This window comes from Emys orbicularis, chromosome 1 (genome assembly GCF_028017835.1).
Source record: "Emys orbicularis isolate rEmyOrb1 chromosome 1, rEmyOrb1.hap1, whole genome shotgun sequence".
In the NCBI taxonomy this organism is placed as follows: Eukaryota; Metazoa; Chordata; order Testudines; family Emydidae; genus Emys; species Emys orbicularis.
In genome coordinates, this window is record NC_088683.1 from 133,648,410 (window position 1) to 133,670,328 (window position 21,919).

At 37.8% G+C, this 21,919-nt stretch overlaps 1 protein-coding gene across 1 annotated transcript in view; it reads left to right on the top strand.

The window, feature by feature from the left end:
- The window catches only part of ATXN10 (ataxin 10), a 189,586-nt gene that overhangs the window by 153,170 nt on the left and 14,497 nt on the right, over nt 1–21,919 (top strand). The window contains exon 10 of the mRNA XM_065423224.1: nt 7,092–7,155. Coding sequence (XP_065279296.1) covers nt 7,092–7,155 — 64 coding nt within the window. The remainder of the gene's footprint in view (nt 1–7,091; nt 7,156–21,919) is intronic.

Below are 21,919 nucleotides of genomic sequence, written 5' to 3' on the forward strand. Positions count from 1 at the left end.
CTCTTCTAGTTCTTGTTTACTAGCAGCAGCTCCTTGTGGTCAGAAATTTTTCTTTCAATTTGTTCCTCTGCCTGTCTGTCTGTTCCCTGCAGTGAGAGTAGGGGCCTTTTAGCATAGATTACTAGAGCTACTCACATAATCTCATTTTGCTTGCAGGGAAAATGTTCCCTTTTTTGTGACATAGCTGCAACACATGCTATGTCGGTGAAATATGTATTGTCTCTGTAGCTGAAATAATGATGCAAGAGAGAGAACTGAGAAACAAAACCAGTCACATATGTTCCAGTGGAAGAGCCATTTCTATTGAAGCATATCTTGTCTAAAGACATGTAGAAGTTCTTATTACAGCACATTAAATTTTTTGCCAACAAGACAATTGCTTAGGGATTTTTAATCTTGCCATGCTTTTATGCTTAACACAGTCTAGTTGTTTAGCACCTATATAACCATAAATGTGCATGGTTGTTTTGGAGAGAATACAGGTATTTGTTGTTTTATTTATTTGTATTGGGGTACCACTAGGAACTCCAGCTCCATTGTACTAGAGGCTGTACGTAACACTCTCTCTAGAATCTGTATCTCTCTCTCTCTCTCTCACACACACACACACACACACACACACACACACACACACACACACACACACACACACACACACACACACACACAATATTGCTTGCCACAAAGAGCTTACATTCTGAGTAATGGGGCCAACTTTAGAGGTGTCTGAATTTAAGTCTAGCAGTAGTCTAAATTCCTGTTACTTATGCTTTCTTTGGGCCTTGTGAATGTTCATGTTAAACTAGTAATAACAACTTCCATGCACTTTATAAGAAAATACTGCATTCTGGTATAATATGAGGGATGTCAGTCTTGCCTTTTTGCCTCCTCCTCCTACAGCCCACAGAGAAAGAGGGTTTGTTGTATTTTTAGCAGAGCCTAAGGGCCTCTTATTTTTTCCTTACTCTTCACCACTGTCACAACTAAAACTCCCAGACACAACCATTATCCTTCTGGCTACAGGTGACTAAATAATGCTCTTTTCAGAGCCCATCCATGCAACTTCCTAACTGGACATAATCATACTTCCTCGGTGCACTACAGGGGTGCTAAACCCCTCCTATATCCCACATGCAGTCACTAAGCATTTTTCTGGGCCCTCGACACAAAGGTGAATTTCATCCTTAGACAAAATAAACATCTGAGATATGATATACTCCTGGTGTGAGTAGATAAATCTCCATTAATGCCAATGAAATTGCGCATCTGCCAGCAGCAGTGAATTTGACCTCTGCTGTGCAACTTTTGGACTACATAATTTCAGTGTTCAGTCTGATTTAGTAGTTACTACTTCTCAGAACTGACATGTCCTAACATATCTAAATAATACTCAATACATACTTATATTTCTTTCTTTCTGTCTTTCTTTCTAGGACTCAGTTGGCATCTTCTGTTGAGGGAAGGCCAATTTGTAAATTGGTCTATAACACTGCTCTACAGCCAAAATGCTTCTGAAATAAATGTAGTCAAACTTTACTAATTCTGGGTCACTGAGAACGAAAATGATGCTTAAAATTGTTGATTGGCTCTAGTTTTCAAGATATGCTATTGGGTCAGTATATACGACCCTTGACTTGGGAATGGCGGAGGATAAGTGAGTTATAAAGGGAAGGGATCTCAATTTAAACCAGAAATGACTAAAATACATCTTTGACTGGATCTATGAATAAATCTGTGACTGGGTTTGGACAGTACTTGCTTTTTAGGCAAAACAATGAATTATGCTATCTGAAGCTGGTATTGCGTCATACGTGATATGAATTGCATCATGTTATTCCTAGAAGTCATGGATGATGCAATCATAACGAAGCTTACATCACTCTGCTGAACAAATTGCCCTATATCAGCTCTAGAAATCATACAGTGTCGTGCTGTCTTATTTGTCAGTGTTTGATTTTGCAAAGGGACACATTTCTGTTTAGCCAAAGTGAGCAGAGATGCCTCGTACTTGTGTGAACAGTGCAGATAACTTCTGCTATGTTTGTGGTGAAGTGACTTTTGCATCACAAAAGCGCAGTATAACCACTATGGTTAAGAAAGCCTATCACCTTTATTTTGGCTGCAAAATTGGAGATCAGGACAAGAGGTGGGCCCAACACATATGCTGCAACACTTGTGCAACAAATCTTCGCCAGTGGTTGAACAGCAATAGGAAATCTATGCCTTTTGCAGTGCCAATGATTTGGAGAGAGCCAACAGATCATACCAGCAATTGTTACTTCTGCATGGTGCCTCCAGTTGGGAAAGGTGTGTCAAAGAAGAAAAAGTGGACTGTGCATTATCCAAACATTCCATCAGCTATACGCCCAGTACCCCACGGAGAAGGACTGCCGGTTCCTGATGCACCAGAATCATTCTCACTTGAGTCAGATGAGGAAGAGGAAGAGGATGAAACTTCTGGTCCTGAACCATCAATGTCACAGGACCCACATTTTCTCCCATCCTCCTCCTCTGAACCACACCTCATAACACAAGGTGAACTGAATGACCTTGTCTCAGGGATTTGGAACTACCCAAGAGTAAGGCAGAGCTCTTGGGCTCCAGACTACAGCAGTGGAATCTCCTGGCAGGTGATGTTAGGGTTTCCATGTTCCGTGACCGTCAAAAGGATCTTGTCCCATTCTTCTTCATGGAAGGTGATCTTGTAGCCTGCAACAACATCGATGGTGTGATGGCAGCCCTCAACATCGTTCACGAGCCAGATGAGTGGAGACTGTTCATTGATTCATCGAAGACGAGTCTTAAAGCTGTTTTACTGCATAATGGCAATGTTTTGCCATCAATTCCAGTTGGTCATGCAGTCCATATGAAGGAAACCTATGACAACATGAAACAACTTTTGAGGTGCATAAACTATGACCAACATCAGTGGCAGCTTTGTGGTGATTTGAAGGTTGTTGCTCTCTTGCTTGGTCTGCAGACTGGATACACAAAGTACTGCTGTTTTCTCTGCGAATGGGATAGTCGTGCAAGAGATTCCCACTACATCAAGAAAGATTGGCCACTCCGACAGTCATTGGAGCCTGGGAGGAAAAGTGTTCAGCATCCACCACTTGTTGAATCAAGGAAGATTTTGTTACCACCCTTACACATCAAGCTGGGTCTGATGAAGAACTTTGTCAAGGCCATTGACAAAACACAAGCAGCTTTCAAGTACCTCCGTGGAAAATTTCCAAGGTTAAGTGAAGCTAAGGTAAAGGAAGGTGTCTTTGTTGGTCCTCAGATTCGTGAACTTCTTCGAGATGATGCATTTGACCATGCACTGCGTGGCAAGGAAAAGACGGCATGAAAAGCCTTCCAGTTAGTGGCAATAAATTTTCTCGGAAACAACAAGGCAGACAACTACAGGTTGTTGGTGGAAAACCTCCTCAAGGCATACAAAAGCTTGGTTGCAACATGTCACTAAAGATACATTTTTTGCACTCTCATCTAGATTTTTTTTCCACCGAACTGCGGAGCAGTGAGCGACGAGCACGGCGAGCGATTTCACCAGGACATTGCAACAATGGAGAAACGCTATCAGGGCAAATGGAGCCCATCAATGCTTGCAGACTATTGCTGGACAGTGACAAGAGATGCTCCATTTAATGAATACAAGAGACAAGCCAAGAAGCGCCGAGTAGACACTGAATAGGACTAAACTATGTACATAATAGTTTTTTGCCTTTTTGTTTCATAATACATTTTATTTATATAACCCTTTTGCTGATTTTTAAAGTGTTACATAAACAGGACAGGTGAAATATTATCATGTAAAGCAACCATAAACACATGAAAAGACCTAGGTTTACAATTCATGATTAAAACTCTACTATCTACACAATATACATAGACATAAAATGTAAAAACTTAAATATCTTAGAAACAGTAGCCAATCAGTTGTTTTAATTGTCATATTTGAATTCAGCACATCAAAATACATAATAAATAGCACATTTTATCTCTGAAGCAGACGACTTCTCAAAAATTGTAGGCCAGTGTAATTATTGCTTTTCAGTATTGTACATTTGGGGAGATTGTTTTGATTAGTGACTTCTACACATTGAAATAAATAGCTTGTGAAAGTCCAGCTTAAAAAAGGGAAAAATAACTGACAGTGTCTCTTTTTTTTAAGTCCCTTTGTGAATGGGAGGCATTTTTCATAAGTGTGATACATTTGGACTCTGCATTTTGTTCACCATTTTGATATTGTCCTAAGAAACATAATTACAGACTATATTGTTCACATTATAGAATGGTACTATGGAGCAGTGTTTTAAAAGATAATTGTTTAGTTACACTATTTTTAAAGTGTTGCTTCAGTTTAATTCAGTATTTATCGAGAGTCTAGTGTTTAGTTACCTGATTACGTTTATATAATCGTCTAATCTTCGTTAATTTTCTTAATTGATAGTAACTGACATTTACTGTCAAATGTGGCATTCTTTCTAGAAAGCAGTACAAGAAATTGTGATGCAATATTATCTTTTCAAGATTTCAAGTACTTATTGATGTGAAAATCGCAGGTGGTGTAAGGATGAAATTGTGACCCATTAATGTCATTGATAAAATTCCCATTGATTTCAGTGGGGCCAAGATTTCAGCCTAAATGTAGACTGCAGTTTTATTTAATTGCTTAAACCAGCATAATTGTTCCTGTAGAACATAACAGCCCTTCAGAAAATTACCTGGCATTATGCTAATCCAGTGCAGTACCTAATTGTTCACCAATAGGCACCACCGCGTAAGTAGAGGCTACGTTTTTTGCCTTCTGCTTCTAATCCAGGTCAATGGGCATAAGTGCAGGCAAAAAGTTACTTGTATCTTTGCAGGGCTGGGGCAACAACCATTAACTTCTTCCCTGTGTGTGATATTTGTGTAGATTTGTCCCTTCTCAAACAAAATTGATCAGTCCCCAACTGCCCTCCCCCACACCTCCATCCCACACACTCTTCCCAGGACACTACACACTACCTTGGTGGTAAGGTTGCTGAGGTTCACATATTGTCTCCTCCACCCCCATCTCTGTAGAAATCCATACAAAAGGTGTGACACCTTATGTTCATTACTCAGAGGTACTTCTGTGCCTAAGAACTGCTCTTTAAAGGAAGAAAATTAAGGATTACCACCAGTTCGTGAATCATGCTAGTGTGGCTTTATTGAAACTGTGCTGCCCAGGAGTAAGGCGGGAAAGCTGGGGGCGGGGGCTCATGATCTGAGAGTTTAGGGGTATGACCACTGCCCATTTTGTAGACAAATTGTACCAAGTTGGTGCAAGATTTAAAAGATACTCTTTGAGATTTTTTTTCCAGCCCCGATGGATATTTTTGAGGGAGAGCCATTGTAATTTAAAAACTAACTTATAGTCAACTCAACCATATAATGAACACTAGTAAACAAAGATTGCCTTGAAGAATGTTTCAGAGGAAGCATTTCCAAAGTAATCTTTCATTTGCGCACACAGTAGGGTTCCTTTCTGCTTCACTTCATCACACCTACTCTGCTGTAACTCATGGTGTACCTACAGAAGTAAGTGAATTGGACATAGCCTTCCTAGATGCAAAAAACTGAACCCAGTTGTTTTAATTATCTGTATATTTTCTCATTTTATGCTGTTCAAGCTAATATAAATGGTGGTTCATGAGTTTTGTAGTTAGCATTTCTTGTTTATTGCATGAATATGGACAGGTTGATGCTTGTGCTGTAGTTTGCTTCTCATGTTCCCATCGATTGAAGGAAACTCATCAGTACCACAGTAACTATTGAGCACTTGAGGCTTTTAATTAAATTTTACTTGTACAGAGTATTTTTTTAATATGCTACTTGAGTGTCTGATTTTAATCAAACCTGAACAAACTGCCTGACTTATTTCAGTTGACAGCACTTGATGTAGATTAATTTTACTGTTCAACATTTCATTGATGGAAAATAGAAGGTAATGTTCTGGGTGGATCAGAGTTTGGCCACAGAGTGTAAAAAATCGCTTGCAAATGCAGATGACAATTGGATTATTAAAAGGTCACTGTTTGTTCAAGCTTTGAAGTGTAATATCATATGTGATATCCTTTGGAAATCACACAAGAAATAGCCTGGATGGAATGCATATTTTAAAACTTGTTTTACAAATTCAGTTTCTTCTAGATATAGTTATGTACGTTAGTGTAGACGTGCTAAAATAGCTTTTAAGAGTTATCAGAGCTTCTTTGGGTTTTTTTTCTGATAAGCTATGTCAGTTACAGTCTCTGTCTATTTCTGCTGTTGTTACTTTCTCATGTAATCATTGAAATTCTATACTAATATTGTATGAAGTGGGGTTCATAAAAGTGGTATTTTGTTAAATTAATCTCTTAATTTAGTTATTATTTGCTGATATGCTGTTGAGATTCACATTTCAGGCTTTTCTCTCCCCCCCCCCCCTTTTCTTTTCTTTTTTTTTTTTTTACGGTTAGTGATCTGTTACAATTGAAAAGGGTATCCATGGTGCAGTGTAAATTTGTGATTTTTTTGTTTTACATGATGCAGATAAAAGATCTGCATCTTTTGTTTAGAAAAGTATAAACCTGTCTCTGGGCTGTGAATCTAAAAGATGGTTGCACTCTCTTTGATCTACTTGCCTCACCAATCTCAGTTGGAAATCAAGTTTTCCAGAATTAAAACAAAGCTTAGAGTTTTCACACCAGTAGTATGTAAATGTACATTATGTAAATGTACTTGTTCGTGGGGTTTTTAATCTATTCAGAAGCATAGGTTTTCAATTTAGTGTGTGAGACATGAGCCATACAAAGACATATCTCATTAAGACAAATATTAGAAGTAGGAGGCATGTAAAATTAATGTACGTTTGTGTGAATATTTTATTATATTTATGTTTAAAAATAACTTTTTTTTCTTTACAATTTGGCTTAACATGTATCACATACTTTTGGTTAAACTAATGTGCAGGTGCCCTGGGTCTGTTGTATCTTTGCAGTCTCTATTTGTTATTTCTTTCATTCTTTGCCGCCAACAGTATTGAGAATTGTATTAAATTAAGAAAATTTGTTTTAATTCAGGTTTATCGATTAGATGGAATTCCACTGATCCTGGACAACTGCAGTATTGATGACAACAACCCTTGTATCCTTTAAGTGAAGTTGTAACAGACTAAATAATGTATATTCTCCTATAACATAATTGGGGGGACATTGTATGCATATACACCTCTACCCCGATATAACGCGACCGGATATAACACGAATTCGGATATAATGCAGTAAAGCAGTGCTCCGGGGGGGCGGGGCTGCACACTCCAGCGGATCAAACCAAGTTCGATATAACACGGTTTCACCTATAACGCAGTAAGATTTTTTGGCTCCCGAGGGCAGCGTTATATCGAGGTAGAGGTGTATGTATGAGTTGGCCTACCTCTGATAATCTTCGGAGTTGAGCGTTGTATCCAATGTCACTGAACAGGTGTTTTCTCCTGGGTTTACATTAAGGTCTCAGATTTAATCATTGACTGTGGTCATCTTGAGTATAACCTGTTCTTAAACTGTAGCTCAGGGGTCGGCAACCTTTCAGAAGTGGTGTGCCAAGTCTTCATTTATTCACTCTAATTTAAGGTTTCGAGTGCCAGTAATACATTTTAACATTTTTAGAAGGTCTCTTTCTATAAGTCTATAATATATAACTAAACTATTGTTGTATGTAAAGTAAATAAGGTTTTTTAAATGTTTAAGAAGCTTCATGTAAAATTAAATTAAAATGCAGAGCCCCCAGACCGGTGGCCAGGACCCAGGCAGTGTGAGTGCCACTGAAAATCAGCTCACTTGCTGCCTTTGGCACATGTGCCATAGGTTGCCTACCCCTGTGGTAGCTCCTACTAATCTGTATAATGCAAATACTCCAGGCTACTGTACAAGGCATTACAAATCACCCTGCCAAAGAGTTGATTTCATATTAGGACATGAAAGCGAAAGAGTTGATTTAAAAAAAAAAAAAGTCCTAGTTAGGGTAATACCTGAACATCCTTAGAAATTTCTATTTTTCATTACTGAGTCTTTGACCTTATTCGTAAAATTGAAGATGCCCTTTTGATCACTTGATGTTTTGTGCTGGTGTTGTTTCTGAATACTAGATGAACTGAGAAATACATACATGTACAACATAACATCAAAAATGCAATTTGACCTTTTTTTTTTTTTTTAAATCAATAGCTTAAGAGAACAAGACCCTTCCTCACTCTCAGCTGAACAGCATCCAGACAGAGGCTTGGGTAGCGTTATTTTTAAAGCGTTCAAGACAAATTCCTGGGAATGCTTTATCTTGGCCTGTGCGTAAAATAGAGTCAGATAATGCTCTAGGGAGATTATGGATTAAATCCTATCCCATTGAAGTCAATTTGAGTTTTGCCATTGACATCAATGGGACTAGGATTGTCTCCCTGTGGATGGTTTGTGACTCTCAGGGTGTCACTATACTGCAATAAATAATCTCCAGCACCCAGTTTCAGAGCCGGTGTGAATTGACTCAGGCTTTTGGGTGACTCAGGCTGCTGTGCTGAAAAAGGCAATGTAGTCATTTGGGCTCAAGCCCAGGCTCTGAAATCCATCCCCCCTTGTGGAGTTCCAGACCCCAGCTTCTAGCCCAGGCCTAAATGTCTACATCGTTATTTTTAGCCCCCCCTTGCCCGAGCCATAGTCAGCTGACCTAGGGGCAGTGGATGTTTTATTGCAGTGTAGACATACTCTAAGGCCCTGATCCAGGAAAGCATCCCTGTTCAGGAAAGCACTTAAAGACATGCTTACATTTATGCCATAGAAGGCAGTGAGACTTAACATGCTTCAAGTTAAGCATGTCCTTAAGTGCTTTCCTGAATTGGAGTGAACTTGGAGTGTTTCTTGAATCGGGACCTATGTCTTGTTTTTTAACATCCTCAATATCCCTTGTTCACTGTTAGAGCTCTGGATTGGGATTCATAATAGAAATCTGAATTAAGACCATACTTGGTCATTGTAACTGACCTCAGAGCTTTTGCTTCAATTGACACTTGTCCAGTGAACTGAAATAAGTAGATAGAATAGTAAGCAGTCCATCAATTTTACACACGTATTAAATCTGACTAGTGGAAAAATAGTTCTCAACTCAGAGACTTATGTGGCAATTTGTGTGAGGGAAAAAATAGTTAAGTCAATTAATGATGCAGATTATTGGACTGGTATCATATGAACAGCGCAAATGATGCATTATAGGGGCTTTTTTTGTGTGTGGCTTAAAAACAGCAACTGAAAAACTCAGGAGGATTATAACTTGAAGGAAACTACTTTAAAAATGTCCAAGAGATTTTTATCATGGCAATTTTATTGTCAGAGCAACATCTAGGTACCCACTAATTGTCGCAATCAGTTGTGAGGTGGTAAGTCATCTCTAGACAGCATATTAGGATAACTAACAACATTTGATCCAGTGACTACAGCCAACATGATTACCGACATGTGATGTGCAGATCCTGAACAGACTGACAATACAGTCTGTTTACCATCCTCAGAGGTCATTTTTAGAGTCCAGCCAAACCTGACCACAACTTCTAGATTACAGTTAGGTTTTGTTTTTTATTTTTTATATTTTTTAAAAAATTAATTCAGATTAACAAATTAACTTCAGAGTAAAAACCCACCTGCAGCAAATATGGTAAAACAAAGAACAAAACTGTGAAAAGCATTCTAATTTTCATCATAATTTCATTGCATAACTATGGTTAACCTATCACTTCAATCAGCTTTGGTACCAATTAACTGGAGGGTAGCTAATGTGATGCCGATTTTTAAAAAAAAAGCTCCAGAGGAGATCCTGGAAATTACAGGCCAGTAAACCTAACTTCAGTACCAGGCAAATTGGTTGAAACTGTAGTAAAGAACAGAATGATCAGAAACACAGATGAACATGCTTTGTTGGGGAAGAGTTAACACGGCTTTTGTAGAGGGAAATCATGCCTCACCAATCTATTAGAATTCTTTGAGGGGGTCAACAAACATGTAGACAAGGGTGATCCAGTGGGTGTAGTGTACTTGGATTTTCAGAAAGCCTTTCACAAGGTCCCTCACCAAGGGCTCTTAAGCAAAGTATGCAGTCATGGGTTAAGAGGGAAGGTCCTCTCATGGATCAGTAACTGGTTAAAAGATAGGAAACAAAGAATAAGTGGTCACTTTTCACAATGGAGAGAGGTAAATAGTGGGTTCCCCCAAGAATCTGTAGTGGGACGACTGCTGTTCAACATATTCATAAATGATCTGGGAAAAGGGGTAAACAGTGCAGTGGCAAAATTTGCTGATGGTGCAAAAATAATCTAGATTGTTAAGTCCAAAACAGATTCCAAAGAGTTATAAAGGGATCTCATAAAACTGGGTGACTGGGCAACAAAATGGCAGATGAAATTCAGTGTTGATAAATGCAAAGTAATGCACATTGGAAGGTCTAAACTCAGCTATACATAGAAAATGATGGGGTCTAAATTAACTGTTACCACTCAAGAAAGAGATCTTGGAGTCATTGTGAATAGTTCTCTGAAAACAAGCACTCAATGCACAGTGGAAGTCTAAAACACTAAAAGAATGTTAGGAACCATTAGGAAAGGTATGGATAAGAAGACAGTAAATATCATATAAATCCATGGTATGCTCACACTTTGAATACTTCATGCAGTTCTGGTCGCCTCATCTCAAAAAAAGATGTATTAGAATTGGAAAAGGTAGAGAGAGAGAGGCAACAAACATGATTGGGGTATGGAAAATTTAAAAAGACTTGGGGACTGTTCAGGTTAGAAAAGAGATAACAAAGGGTGGACAGAATGGAGGTCTATAAAATCATGAATGGTGTGGAGAAAGTGAATAAGGAAGTGTTATTTACCCCTTCACGTAACACATGAACCAGGGGTCAACTGATGAAATTAATAGGCAGCAGGTTTAAAACGAATAAAAATAAGTACTTCAAAACGCACAGTAAACCTGTCAAACTTGTTGTCAGGTGTATTGTGAAGGCCAAAAATATAACTCTGTGTGCAAAACAGAATTTTATAAGTTCATGGAGGATAGGTCCATCAGTGACTATTAGCCAAGATGCTCAGGGAACGCAACCCCATGTCTCTGACCGGCAGATGTTGGGACTCCACAACAGGGGATGGATCACTTGACAATGGCCCTGTTCTGTTCATTCCCTTTGAAGCACCTGTCATTGTCCGCTGTTGGAAGACAGGATACTGGACTAATTGCACCATTGGTCTGACCCGTTATAGCCATTTTTATGTTCTTAACAAAGCTCAGTTATTTATAAAATTTTAGCTAATGTAATATTTTTCCATACATCTTGATATAATTGACTTTTTATGAGTGCAATTATAGACATTGTAACACTTTGGAGAGAGGATGAAATGCCACTTGCTTGAATTTAAAGGTTTATCTAATGTAGTAACACCTTTTAATATGAGCTTTCATCACAGACTTGTTATGCATACTCACAAGGGGGCAGTGTTCAGATTGCTGTGGGTACATTAACCCTGAATTTTCTCACTCTTGTGGAGTTGTCATTGGGATATTAATGTTGCATTAACCTTTTCTTTCATGTTAGTTAGCACTTGGTTCTGTTTTGCCTTCTTATTGCTTAAATGCATTCTTATAAACATACAAAATTCATATATATATATATGAATATATATATATAACTTTTTTTTTAAATGGTGGGTGGGTAGTAAGGTCCTGCTTTGCTGTGACAAACTTTTCTGAAATGGTCAAAATTATTATTTTGATTCTCTATTTTTGGCTATTGCCTTCAGGACTTTCTCAGCCTCAAATATCTGACCATATTTAGTCACAGTTTCTCTCCCTACCATCATATTCTCACACATGAGTGATGGATCCATTTCAAATAAGAGATTGGAAGCTGCCTGGCTTATGAAATTAAGTACCTGAACCTGCCCTTTCATAATGATGTCCTCCACCCTCCCTTTCACTTGTGTACAGACCTCAGGAGACTACCTTTATCCTTAAGGTCAAGTGCTCCTTTAATGCTGTTATGCAGCATGAATTTGACTTCCCCCTCCTCTTCCAAGCATTCCATGTGTGATGCATTCCCAGCGTGTCTTATTGGGGGAGCAAGAGGAAGAGTTCAGAATTAGTTTCTGGTCTCCTGCTTTGTAGTACATTCTGCTACATCTGGGCACTAAGGATCATGTTTGTTGATCAAATATGAGTGTAAAACAGATTAATGTATCTTTAAATTATAATAATCTAGGGAGATTTTATTTTCAACCTCAATTTGGAACACATTTTATCTACCCTGTCTGTAAGCAAAAAATCCACCTTTACTGAGATTAGACAGCCAGCCCATTTCCACTTTAAAAAAAAAAAAATTTTTTTTTTTGCCAAAATTGCAACTCTGATCCAAAGACACTTGGTCTGTCTTCCCTTTCTTTTTATTTCTTTTTTTAATTGCAAGTGCTTGTGTGGCTGTTCTGATAGATTTTTAGACTGACAGAAAGCTCATTATACATGATCACTTGTAATTGTGTTGCCGTTTTCCTTGATGTCATAATACATTTTGAAGGCAGTCTCACCAGAACCATTCGCCTAAGTTCCTTTCAACTCTTTGCTGTATATGGAAAGGACACATAACCATCTCCAACTGAATTAAACATTTGACAGAATCTAATCACTCTTATAAATGTACAATGCCTAGGAGCAGCCAGAGTTAAAAATTGTTTTAAAAAGTCTTTAGAATATGAAAACCCTAAGGATTTCAGGCTTCATCTTACTAAATTGTTATCTCTGCATGTTTTTCATTTTGTCCACAAGAGTGGAAAGATTGAGTTTCATTTAAACACCTATGATTTCTTCCCGTGATTAAAAAATAAAAACAATAAAAAATCAGGTCTGTAATGTCGTGTAAATATATAGTCCATTTTTTAATTTAAAAAGCATTTTGTGTAAAATCACTTCATGAGAAAAACAAACAATGAAATCATATAAATGCATGATAAGATACAATTATAGAGCCACTCCTAGCTATAGCTCTAACTGCACTCTTCAGCAGTCAGGTGAGGATTTAGGGCTAGATTGTGTAAATTGAATACTGCCCTCAACACTCATTGACTTCACTGAGAGCTGAGTTCTTGTCACCTTGCAAGAGTTGTTCAGCTGCTCACAATATTACTCCTTCAGGAGTTTACAGAAACACCTGAGAACTTTATATAGAGGGCATTTCCCAAAATTCACTTTTACAGTCCCAATGCCTATTTTTGTGGTTTAACTTTAATATGTGGCTGCATTTCTCAGATTTCTCTTGGGTTGAGCCTTTCCCAGTAGGTTATACTCAGATTCCTTTTTTATAGGAAAACCGCTTATATTTCCTACTAAACATTGCATGATATCTATTTTTATTTTTGATATTTATTATGAAGGCATCTGTAATGATTCTGTAGTTAAGGTTGCATTTTGATTTCCACTTAAAGCAGGTCTAACATTCCTATGTTCTATATTTCACTAATTGAATTCAATCCAAATTTGACGCACAAAATCATCAAAAGAGAATTGCATTTTCTATGTAATTCTTGTGGTAAAAGATTCCATAATTTTTGCAGAGAAAACCTCTACAAATGCTTTTTTTTCCCTGTAAAAAAAAAAAGAAGAAGCTATAAGTGCATACCTGACGTACGTCCAGTTAGAAACTATTTTCTTCTTCTTCTTAAGGAAATGTAATCCTTTCCTACTTAATTACCAAAGGGATTCTTTGGGCTCAGTGTTTTGGTCAAAAAGGTCTATTTTAAGGTAAACTTGAAAGTAGCATATATTTACTGGAGTCGCCTAACTCAAAGTTGCCTTGACAAAGGCCACTCTAAGCAGAATTTTGCTGTGCCATAACTTCCCATGAATACCTTTGTAATGACTTTTATTTAGGGTGGCAAGCATGTTTTTGAGGACTTTTCAATATATTTTTAATTAGCAATAGAGTGCCCTGTGGCTTGCTCTCTATTTGTTTTGTGCTCTGTTTCTGGCATTTAGGAGTACCAGAAGCATACTGCACACGTTCTAGAGAGACAGTGGTTGTCTGTGGAAAAAGTCAACAGATTTTTTCCCTATACTTATAGTAGGATTAATTGGTCTATCAAAGTTATTGCAGTTTGATAACAATTGGTAAGTTCTGCCATTTAAAGTTAACGCATCTCTGTAATTGTCTTGAATTTTATTTCTGCATTACATAATTCTGTTGAATAAGCCACTACTTCCAAAACTCTGTTTCCAAACTAAGAAGTGAAATACAGGTCTGAATATATAGTGTTTTTCAAAATGTGTTCAGATTTTGTATGGATGTATTAGAATGAAGATTTTTACAATTCTGCTAATATGCTGTTTTACATCTGGTTGAATGCAACAGAAAGTCTCTTTAACTTGAATGACCTGTACAGTAAGTGTCTGTGTTATATGAACTCCAATCTGGCAAAATTTTCTGTAACCAAAAGTGCAGTAATACTTGAAGGAAAAATAGGGACTGCCTTTTTTTTAGTAATCGCGCAGCTGGGCACTTATGAGAAACAAGAATTGGCAGCATTATTGAAAGGGAAACCTGTGGTTACTTTAGACTTTCTTATTCCAGTGGTTGCTGTGAATCCACACACACACAGAGCCCTTAGTTTGGATAATGGATAAAAATATAGAAAATATAAATAAAAGCTAATTTTCAGATTCTCCCTTTTAAACTTCTACCATTATATTCAGTCTGAAAGTTATCTGAGAGGTAGATTCAAAATATTTTTGACTTCATGGCAGCAGCTAGTATAATTGTGGTTCATGAAACCTCTGGCTAAAGCTAGAAGAAATCAAGTTGCTATGCTCTACAACAATGGCAGTTTGTTTTTGTAAAATGCCAGGAAAGACTTTGGGGGGAATTGACAGACGTTTTATTTCAGAGTTACAGAGTGCAACCTAAAACAGGCCACATACTGTGAAAAAGCCTCATTGCTGAATAGAAGCCAGTAGAAAGCAAAAATAGAAGGGTTATTAAATTTTTAGAGTGAGCCATCATATAGTTGGGCTTTTTCACATAAATGTGACTATCTCTAGTACGTTGCCTTTCTTTGAAAAGCTTGCCACAGACTCTCTCAATGCGATCAACAATTTTTAGGTGCATTACTCAATTCTATATTTTCATAGGCATAGACAGGACAATAGTATTTCACCTAACATGGTGTGTGCACGGGGAGAAAACAGTACCAGTACTCTCCCAATCATTGTCTACAAACCAAGATCTTCCCATTTGAAACACACTATCTTTACCCTGCTTCTTGTAGACCAGTTTGTAGGCCCGGCTTGACAAAGCCCTGGCTGGGATGATTTAGTTGGGAATTGGTCCTGCTTTGAGCAGGGGGTTGGACTAGATGACCTCTTGAGGTCCCTTCCAACCCTGATATTCTATGATTCTATGATTCAGTGGTTCTCAACCTACAATTAAGACTCAAATCTCCTGGTCTTAGTGGGCATGTCTCCCCCTGGGGGCAGCTCTGGGTTATTGCCTCTGTACCGTGTGTGCTATTTCATGCTGTGTTGCTGCTGCTCTCATTCTTGAGCACATAGAATTATTAATACTGTGTTGTTTATAAACCAGTACTGATTGGCATCACACTCCTTGAGGGTTTGAAAGCAATAATTTGTTGGTGACTCAGCCAGGAGGTAAAGGCTGTTGATGGAAACCTGGTGGGCTGGAAAGGGGCAGGATCTGGAAGGAGAAGAGAGGACCCTGAATGTGATGGATTAGATCAGGGATTGGCCCCTCTGGCCAGTAGTGCCAATGGTGAAACAAGATGGCAGCTGAGTGGGTTAGACTAGGAAGAAAATAAAAAGGGTGGCAGCCAAAAAGGAAAGCACTATCTTGCCAAGCCTGCCAAATTCAACTCCTCTTTGTGAGATTTTTAAAAACCCAGCAATTCTGAAAGGTTTTTGGTTATGGTGGCTACACAGACTTTAATATAAATCCTTCTGCATATGTCTTGCGTTTATGCATAGCTGAACTGATTTATCCAGGAGCTGGAATTGGTACAAAATTACACCCATTCCTTGAACAGGAACCTGAACACTTTTTGAGCATCAGGGCTGATTCCTTTCCCTTCCTTTAATAGGCAGAATCTCGGCTTGCTGCTACACTTTCTCTGTGGTTTCCATATAAGTGCTAATCCATAGTGAGCAGCTCAAATGTAAAGCCCTCAATCTTCCATGCTACAGGGCTTCCTGAGAGATGTGGTTGCACTATGCCATCTTTCCTGCGGAAACACCAGCATGCCGGATTCAAATGGGTCCCAGCAGACCTCAGCAGTGTTGTTTGTTGCTGTGCTAATAGGTGAAACCATTGCTACCCACAAAGACTCCTTTCAGTGAGGAAGGTCACTTGCCCACTCCCCAAACACTCCTGCCACTAAGGGGCCAGAGGGTGTGAAGATTCTTGCAGATAAAATGTAAGGCTTCCAGTCTTCAGACAGGAGGGATGATTTTGTAGTAAAGGCAATGGCCTCTGACTCAGGACGTCCAGACTCCATTCCCAGCTGTCCTGCGCCACCAACTTCTTATGTGACATTGGGCAAGTCGCTTAGAGTGGGTTTATCAAAAGCATCTAAGGGAATTAGATGCCCAGTTCCTATTCAAAGTGATTGAGAGCTGGGCACCCAGCACTTTTGGGCAGCTTTGAAAATCCCATCCCCAAACTCCCTTTGCATCAATTTTCCATATGTAAAATAGGCTGGTGACACTTCCTTTCGCCAACATTTTAACTTGTCTCCTGAGATTGTAAACTGTCTGTGGCAGGAGTGTCTCTTACCGTGTCTTTGTACAGTGCCTTGTATAGTGAGGCCGTAGCCTTGTTTGGGTCTTCTAGGCGCTAACATCTGAGAATTAAGGATGGTGTTTGAGCAGCTTAACTGAGAATTTCCTGAGTTTGGTGAATTTAAATGTTCATACAAATTCTGCAGTTAGCTTGGGTTTTTTATTTTCTTTTACAGGATTTTTTTTTCTCTTTTTTTTTTTTTTTTTTTTTTTGAGAAAGAGAGAGAGAGAATACAGAATGTCCTTCCTCTACCAGCTGCACAAATAATTCTTACCTGTCCTGTCACTGTGATAAATGACAGGTTTCAGAGTAGCAGCCGTGTTAGTCTGTATCCGCAAAAATAACAGGAGTACTTGTGGCACCTTAGAGACTAACAAATTTATTAGAGCATAAGCTTTCGTGGGCTGTGGGTTGTAGCCCACGAAAGCTTATGCTCTAATAAATTTGTTAGTCTCTAAGGTGCCACAAGTACTCCTGTGATAAATGAGTGCACTCTCCCCTTTCAATTCAAGGTCCTTCCGAATATGAAAAAACTAAACAGCAAGGGAAGAAGTGTGATTGGCAGTTCAGGGAAGAGATTCTGTAGATGAAAAATACCTTGTTTTTATAACTATTTTTTCCTCTGAAGTCTAATGATTAGGACATCATGTTGGGAGTAAAGATTCCTGAGTTCTGTGCCCAAATGCCATTGACTGGCAGTGTGAAGCTGGTCAGGCCTCTTAACCTTCTGTACTTCAGTTTACTCCTATATAAAATGGAGTTGATACTCATCTACTTCTTGGACTGTTGTGAGGTATAATTAGTTAACAATTGCCAAGCATTTTGAGGTCTTTGGATGAAAGGTGATACATATATGTGTGTATATAGTTATTTCTTAGAGGTATTTTATCCCGGTACTGACCCAACCACAAGGTTCTATATTTTATAACATCTAGACAGGGTATAATTTGTGATGGTATTCCTCCAGGTTAGTGATGCTGGCAATCATATTTTGTTTTTGCTCTTATTAATGTCCTTGGAGATTAGATTAATTGGATTAAAAAATAAAACCTAGATCTCTGGATAGCATTGCAGTTCACTGTGCTTCCTGTAGTTTGTTCATCCCAGGATACATTTATACTATGAATCTTCCATACCAAAAAAGGTTTTGAGCTGTGCTTACCCTGAGTAAATAAGTAAGTAAATAAAGTTCAAGCCTTCTTTAGAACATATAAACCTGCCATGTTACACCCAGGAAGAGATGTATATTTGGAAGTCTGTGTGGTTGAAATCCCTCACCCTTTTTCATAATTCCTACCAGTACCAGCTATGACCATTAGCACAGTACACAGGTACTACTTGTGCTGCTCCGGACCAAGTAATGCCAGTATATTATAACATTTGTGAGGACCTTCTTGCACACATTATAATTTTGTAAGTCCCTTCAGAAGAATAATATCCGAAAACACCAACTCATGCATGTAAAAGTAAGGAATTAAAGTTAATAACTCATTATTTCTAAACCAAATTTTGTCATATTTGTCCTCTGACCTAATCCTCTTTCGATGACTTAAATCCAGGACAAGCTTGAATTCCTGAAAGAGAGTGGATTTTGAGTTACTACAGAGCACCAAAAGATGAAACAGAGAAAATATATTTCACTGCGTTATTACTCAAATAGCTTGCTTGATTTTCCTTCGGCCCTCTTTATAAAAAAAAATATCCCTCTCTGGGCTGAGACTAAGCATGAGAAATTTGAGACCCAAAAATTCTTTTTTAAAGGAGTGGTCCAAAAATAGTTTTAAGAATGGAATGCCTTCTGCAACAACCTTCCATATTTCAACCTGTCTTTTTGACATCTCCTCTTGCATGTCTCTCCAGAAATGTCAGACTTAACATAGGCAAAGCTGAACATGGCATTTTTTCTCCCCAATCCTTCCAGCCTTATCCTATTTTCAGTCACTGTTGACAACAATGCCATTTTCCCTGTTGCTTAGGCCAGTAAACTGAGGGCCATCTTTGACTCTTTTCTGGCGCTTGCACCACACATCTAGACCATGTTCAAATCTTGCTACTTCTTTCTCCATAATATTTCCAAAATCCTTTCTTTCTCCATCACTAAAGCTCTCTTACAGGCCCGCGACATCTTCTGTCTTGATTACTGCAATTAGAGTTGGATGATTTTTTTTCGATGAATAGTAAATTCACACAAAAAATGCTTTTTTGAGGGGGCACCAAAACTATTTGCAGTATATAAATAAATAAAGTTAGACAGGTCATTTGAAAATGAATTTTTTTGACTTTTCACTTCAAAATATTTAGTTTGAAATTCAGCTACATTTATTTTTAAAAATAAATAGTGTAAAACACCCAAAAATGGATTAAAAATTAAACTGAAAAACATCTGTAGAGATTTATGTTTTAGGTTATATCGTCATGAAATTCCCTTGTAGCACAATTTGAAGCTGGCCTGATTTGTACTAATGGCAGCCATGTTGCATAAACCTAAGAGGAAAAACTTCACAAAATATATTTCCTCTGATGCTCACTTCAAAAATTTTTCCTCACACTGATGGACATCACCTGGTGTACATGACACTGTTGAAAGTATTTTCATTCACTTCAGTTGTTTTCATTATTTGTGTGTCACAGCGCATTAGAAAATCCTAAGTAACAGCAGAGACAGAAAATACGCCACAAATGTTACCCAAAGACTCTGAATCAACTAAAGCACTTAAGCACGTTTATGTCCCTTTGAAGTAAATAAGACTTAAGCACGTGCTAAAAGATAAGCATGTGTTTAGGTACTTTGCTGACTTGCACACTCTAAGGAAGAATATTTTAAAGATCTAAAAAAGAGAGCTCTTTGTCCTGAATGTGAGTCAGCTTCCTTTGCACTCTACTGGAGGCTTATGAATAGTAAGTTACAGGTTATATGAACACATCTCAGGTATAAATTAGCTAGTCCATTAGATCTGGTGCCAAAGTTTACCAGCTAGGAGGGTAATAATAAATAAATAAAGAAGTGGTAGCATTCTCTCCTAGCCAGCTGTATATTTAGCACACCAAAGATATAAAAATGTACAGATGGAAAGATGTATAAAATCCGTCTTGTCCTATTCTACTTGGGAGTATAAAATATTCTTGTTTTCATTATCACTCATCATAGAAAATGAAGGATGGGTTGAGTGGATTTTGTGCCTAGATTGGTAGATTTTCATGCCAGGCTTTGAAAAGCTACTGAAGTAGTATACATGTTTCTGTCTTTATACACACGCAGCACATGCTCAGACACACACAAAGCCCTTACGTTTCCCTGGCAAGTTAACAGAAAAACTAAACTTAAAGTTACTACAGTAGTTGAATCTCTGTCCAATATTTAATCAACTTGTTAACAGTGCCTTTTTCCCTATTGCTTCAACTCTCCACCTTGTTGGTTGGTTTTAATAACAATTTGATAGAATTAGTGCCACGTGTTAGAATTTCTATGAAGAATTTTGTTTTTCTATATCAAGGAAAAAGATATAAATCGGGGAGTTTTGAATGATTAAATAACAGTAACTAAAGGTAATTGTAAATGTAACAACCCGCTGAATCTTTGATAGTTGCAAGATAATTGTAATATTTCAGTAGAGTTGTCAGGAATATTAGGGGGGATTATGGTGCTAGAGAGAACTTTAAGAACTGAACATCATAACTGTGGAGCATTCAACTTCAAATTGATCAAGAGTGTGACTTTTCTTTCTCATCTGAAACCAAAAGATTTATAGTTACTCATAAATTATGGGTTTCTATTAAAAATGTAAGTCATAATTTTAAAAAAATTGGCAGCCTAAGCAGCAAAAATGAATTTGTCATATATATGGTTTTAAGCTAGTGTTACAGATTTGAGTATAGGAAAAAGTAAAACAAACTAGAGGTTATGGCTTAATTTTTTAAAGTTCTGTAATCTTTGGCATATGAGACATTGTTACAAAAATAGCCGTATATCCCTAAATGTTTGCTGTAGCTCAGTCGCTCTAGAATACTTGACTAGACAAAATTTCCATATTAAAATTGGTCCTTTAATTATTTTAATTCTTTGTAATGCTGCTAGATGAGTGAACCTTGTACTTTTCACTCACATAAAGAGAGAGGACATGAGAATACATATTAAATGGGTTAAAAACTGGTTAACTGATAGATATCAAAAAGTAATTGCACATCGGGAGTCATTACCCAATGGGCACGTTTCTAGTGGGATCCTGCAGGAATCTGTTGTCAGCCCAATGCTATTCAATGTGTTTATCAAAGATCTGGATCTCACCTTAGTCAAATTATATGCTCCCAGTCAAGGGCAACCACCCTTTTTGATCCGTTTTTTAGAGATTTAGGAAGTTTAAGGGAAGGGCATATTATTAATGGGGGTGGATTTTAATGAGATGCTTAATTCTACTTTAGATTGATCGAATGTACACACAGGGCATTTGGAAGGAGCAAGTGCAAATTTCTTTTGGTGGATGTCTGGCAGAAGATGAATCTAGATGTCAGGCACTATACATATTATTCTGCTACTCATGGATCTTATTCCAGGATTGATATGATTTTTGTTAGTATGACCTTGGCTAATTTGGTCAAAAAAACTAATCTGGGAGTTATCATTTGGTCTGATCATGCCCCTGCATATATTACATTAGAAGTTTGAGACTCAGTGGAAAAACAAAGGGCCTGGCAGTTGAAGAGACCTCTCCCCCCACCTTAGAATTAAAGAGCTGGAAGAAGATTTTCAGAAATATACAGAAGGAAATAAGGAAGGGATCAATAAAAATTTCTTTGTGATGCTGGAAAGGTGGTAATGAGGGAAATCTTTATAAACAAAGCATCATACCTCAAAAAGATGAGCGCTTCTGAAGAAGAGAGTTTGGTTAAAGAACTTTGTTTTGGAAGATAGTTATAAATCTACAGGACCTGAAAGCATGTATAAGAAAATAAATGAGATTAACCTGTTACAAACAGGCAAGGCTGAGCAAACACTTATACTATGAAAAGGGCAATAAAACTGGTAGGCTTTTAGCTAGAAAGT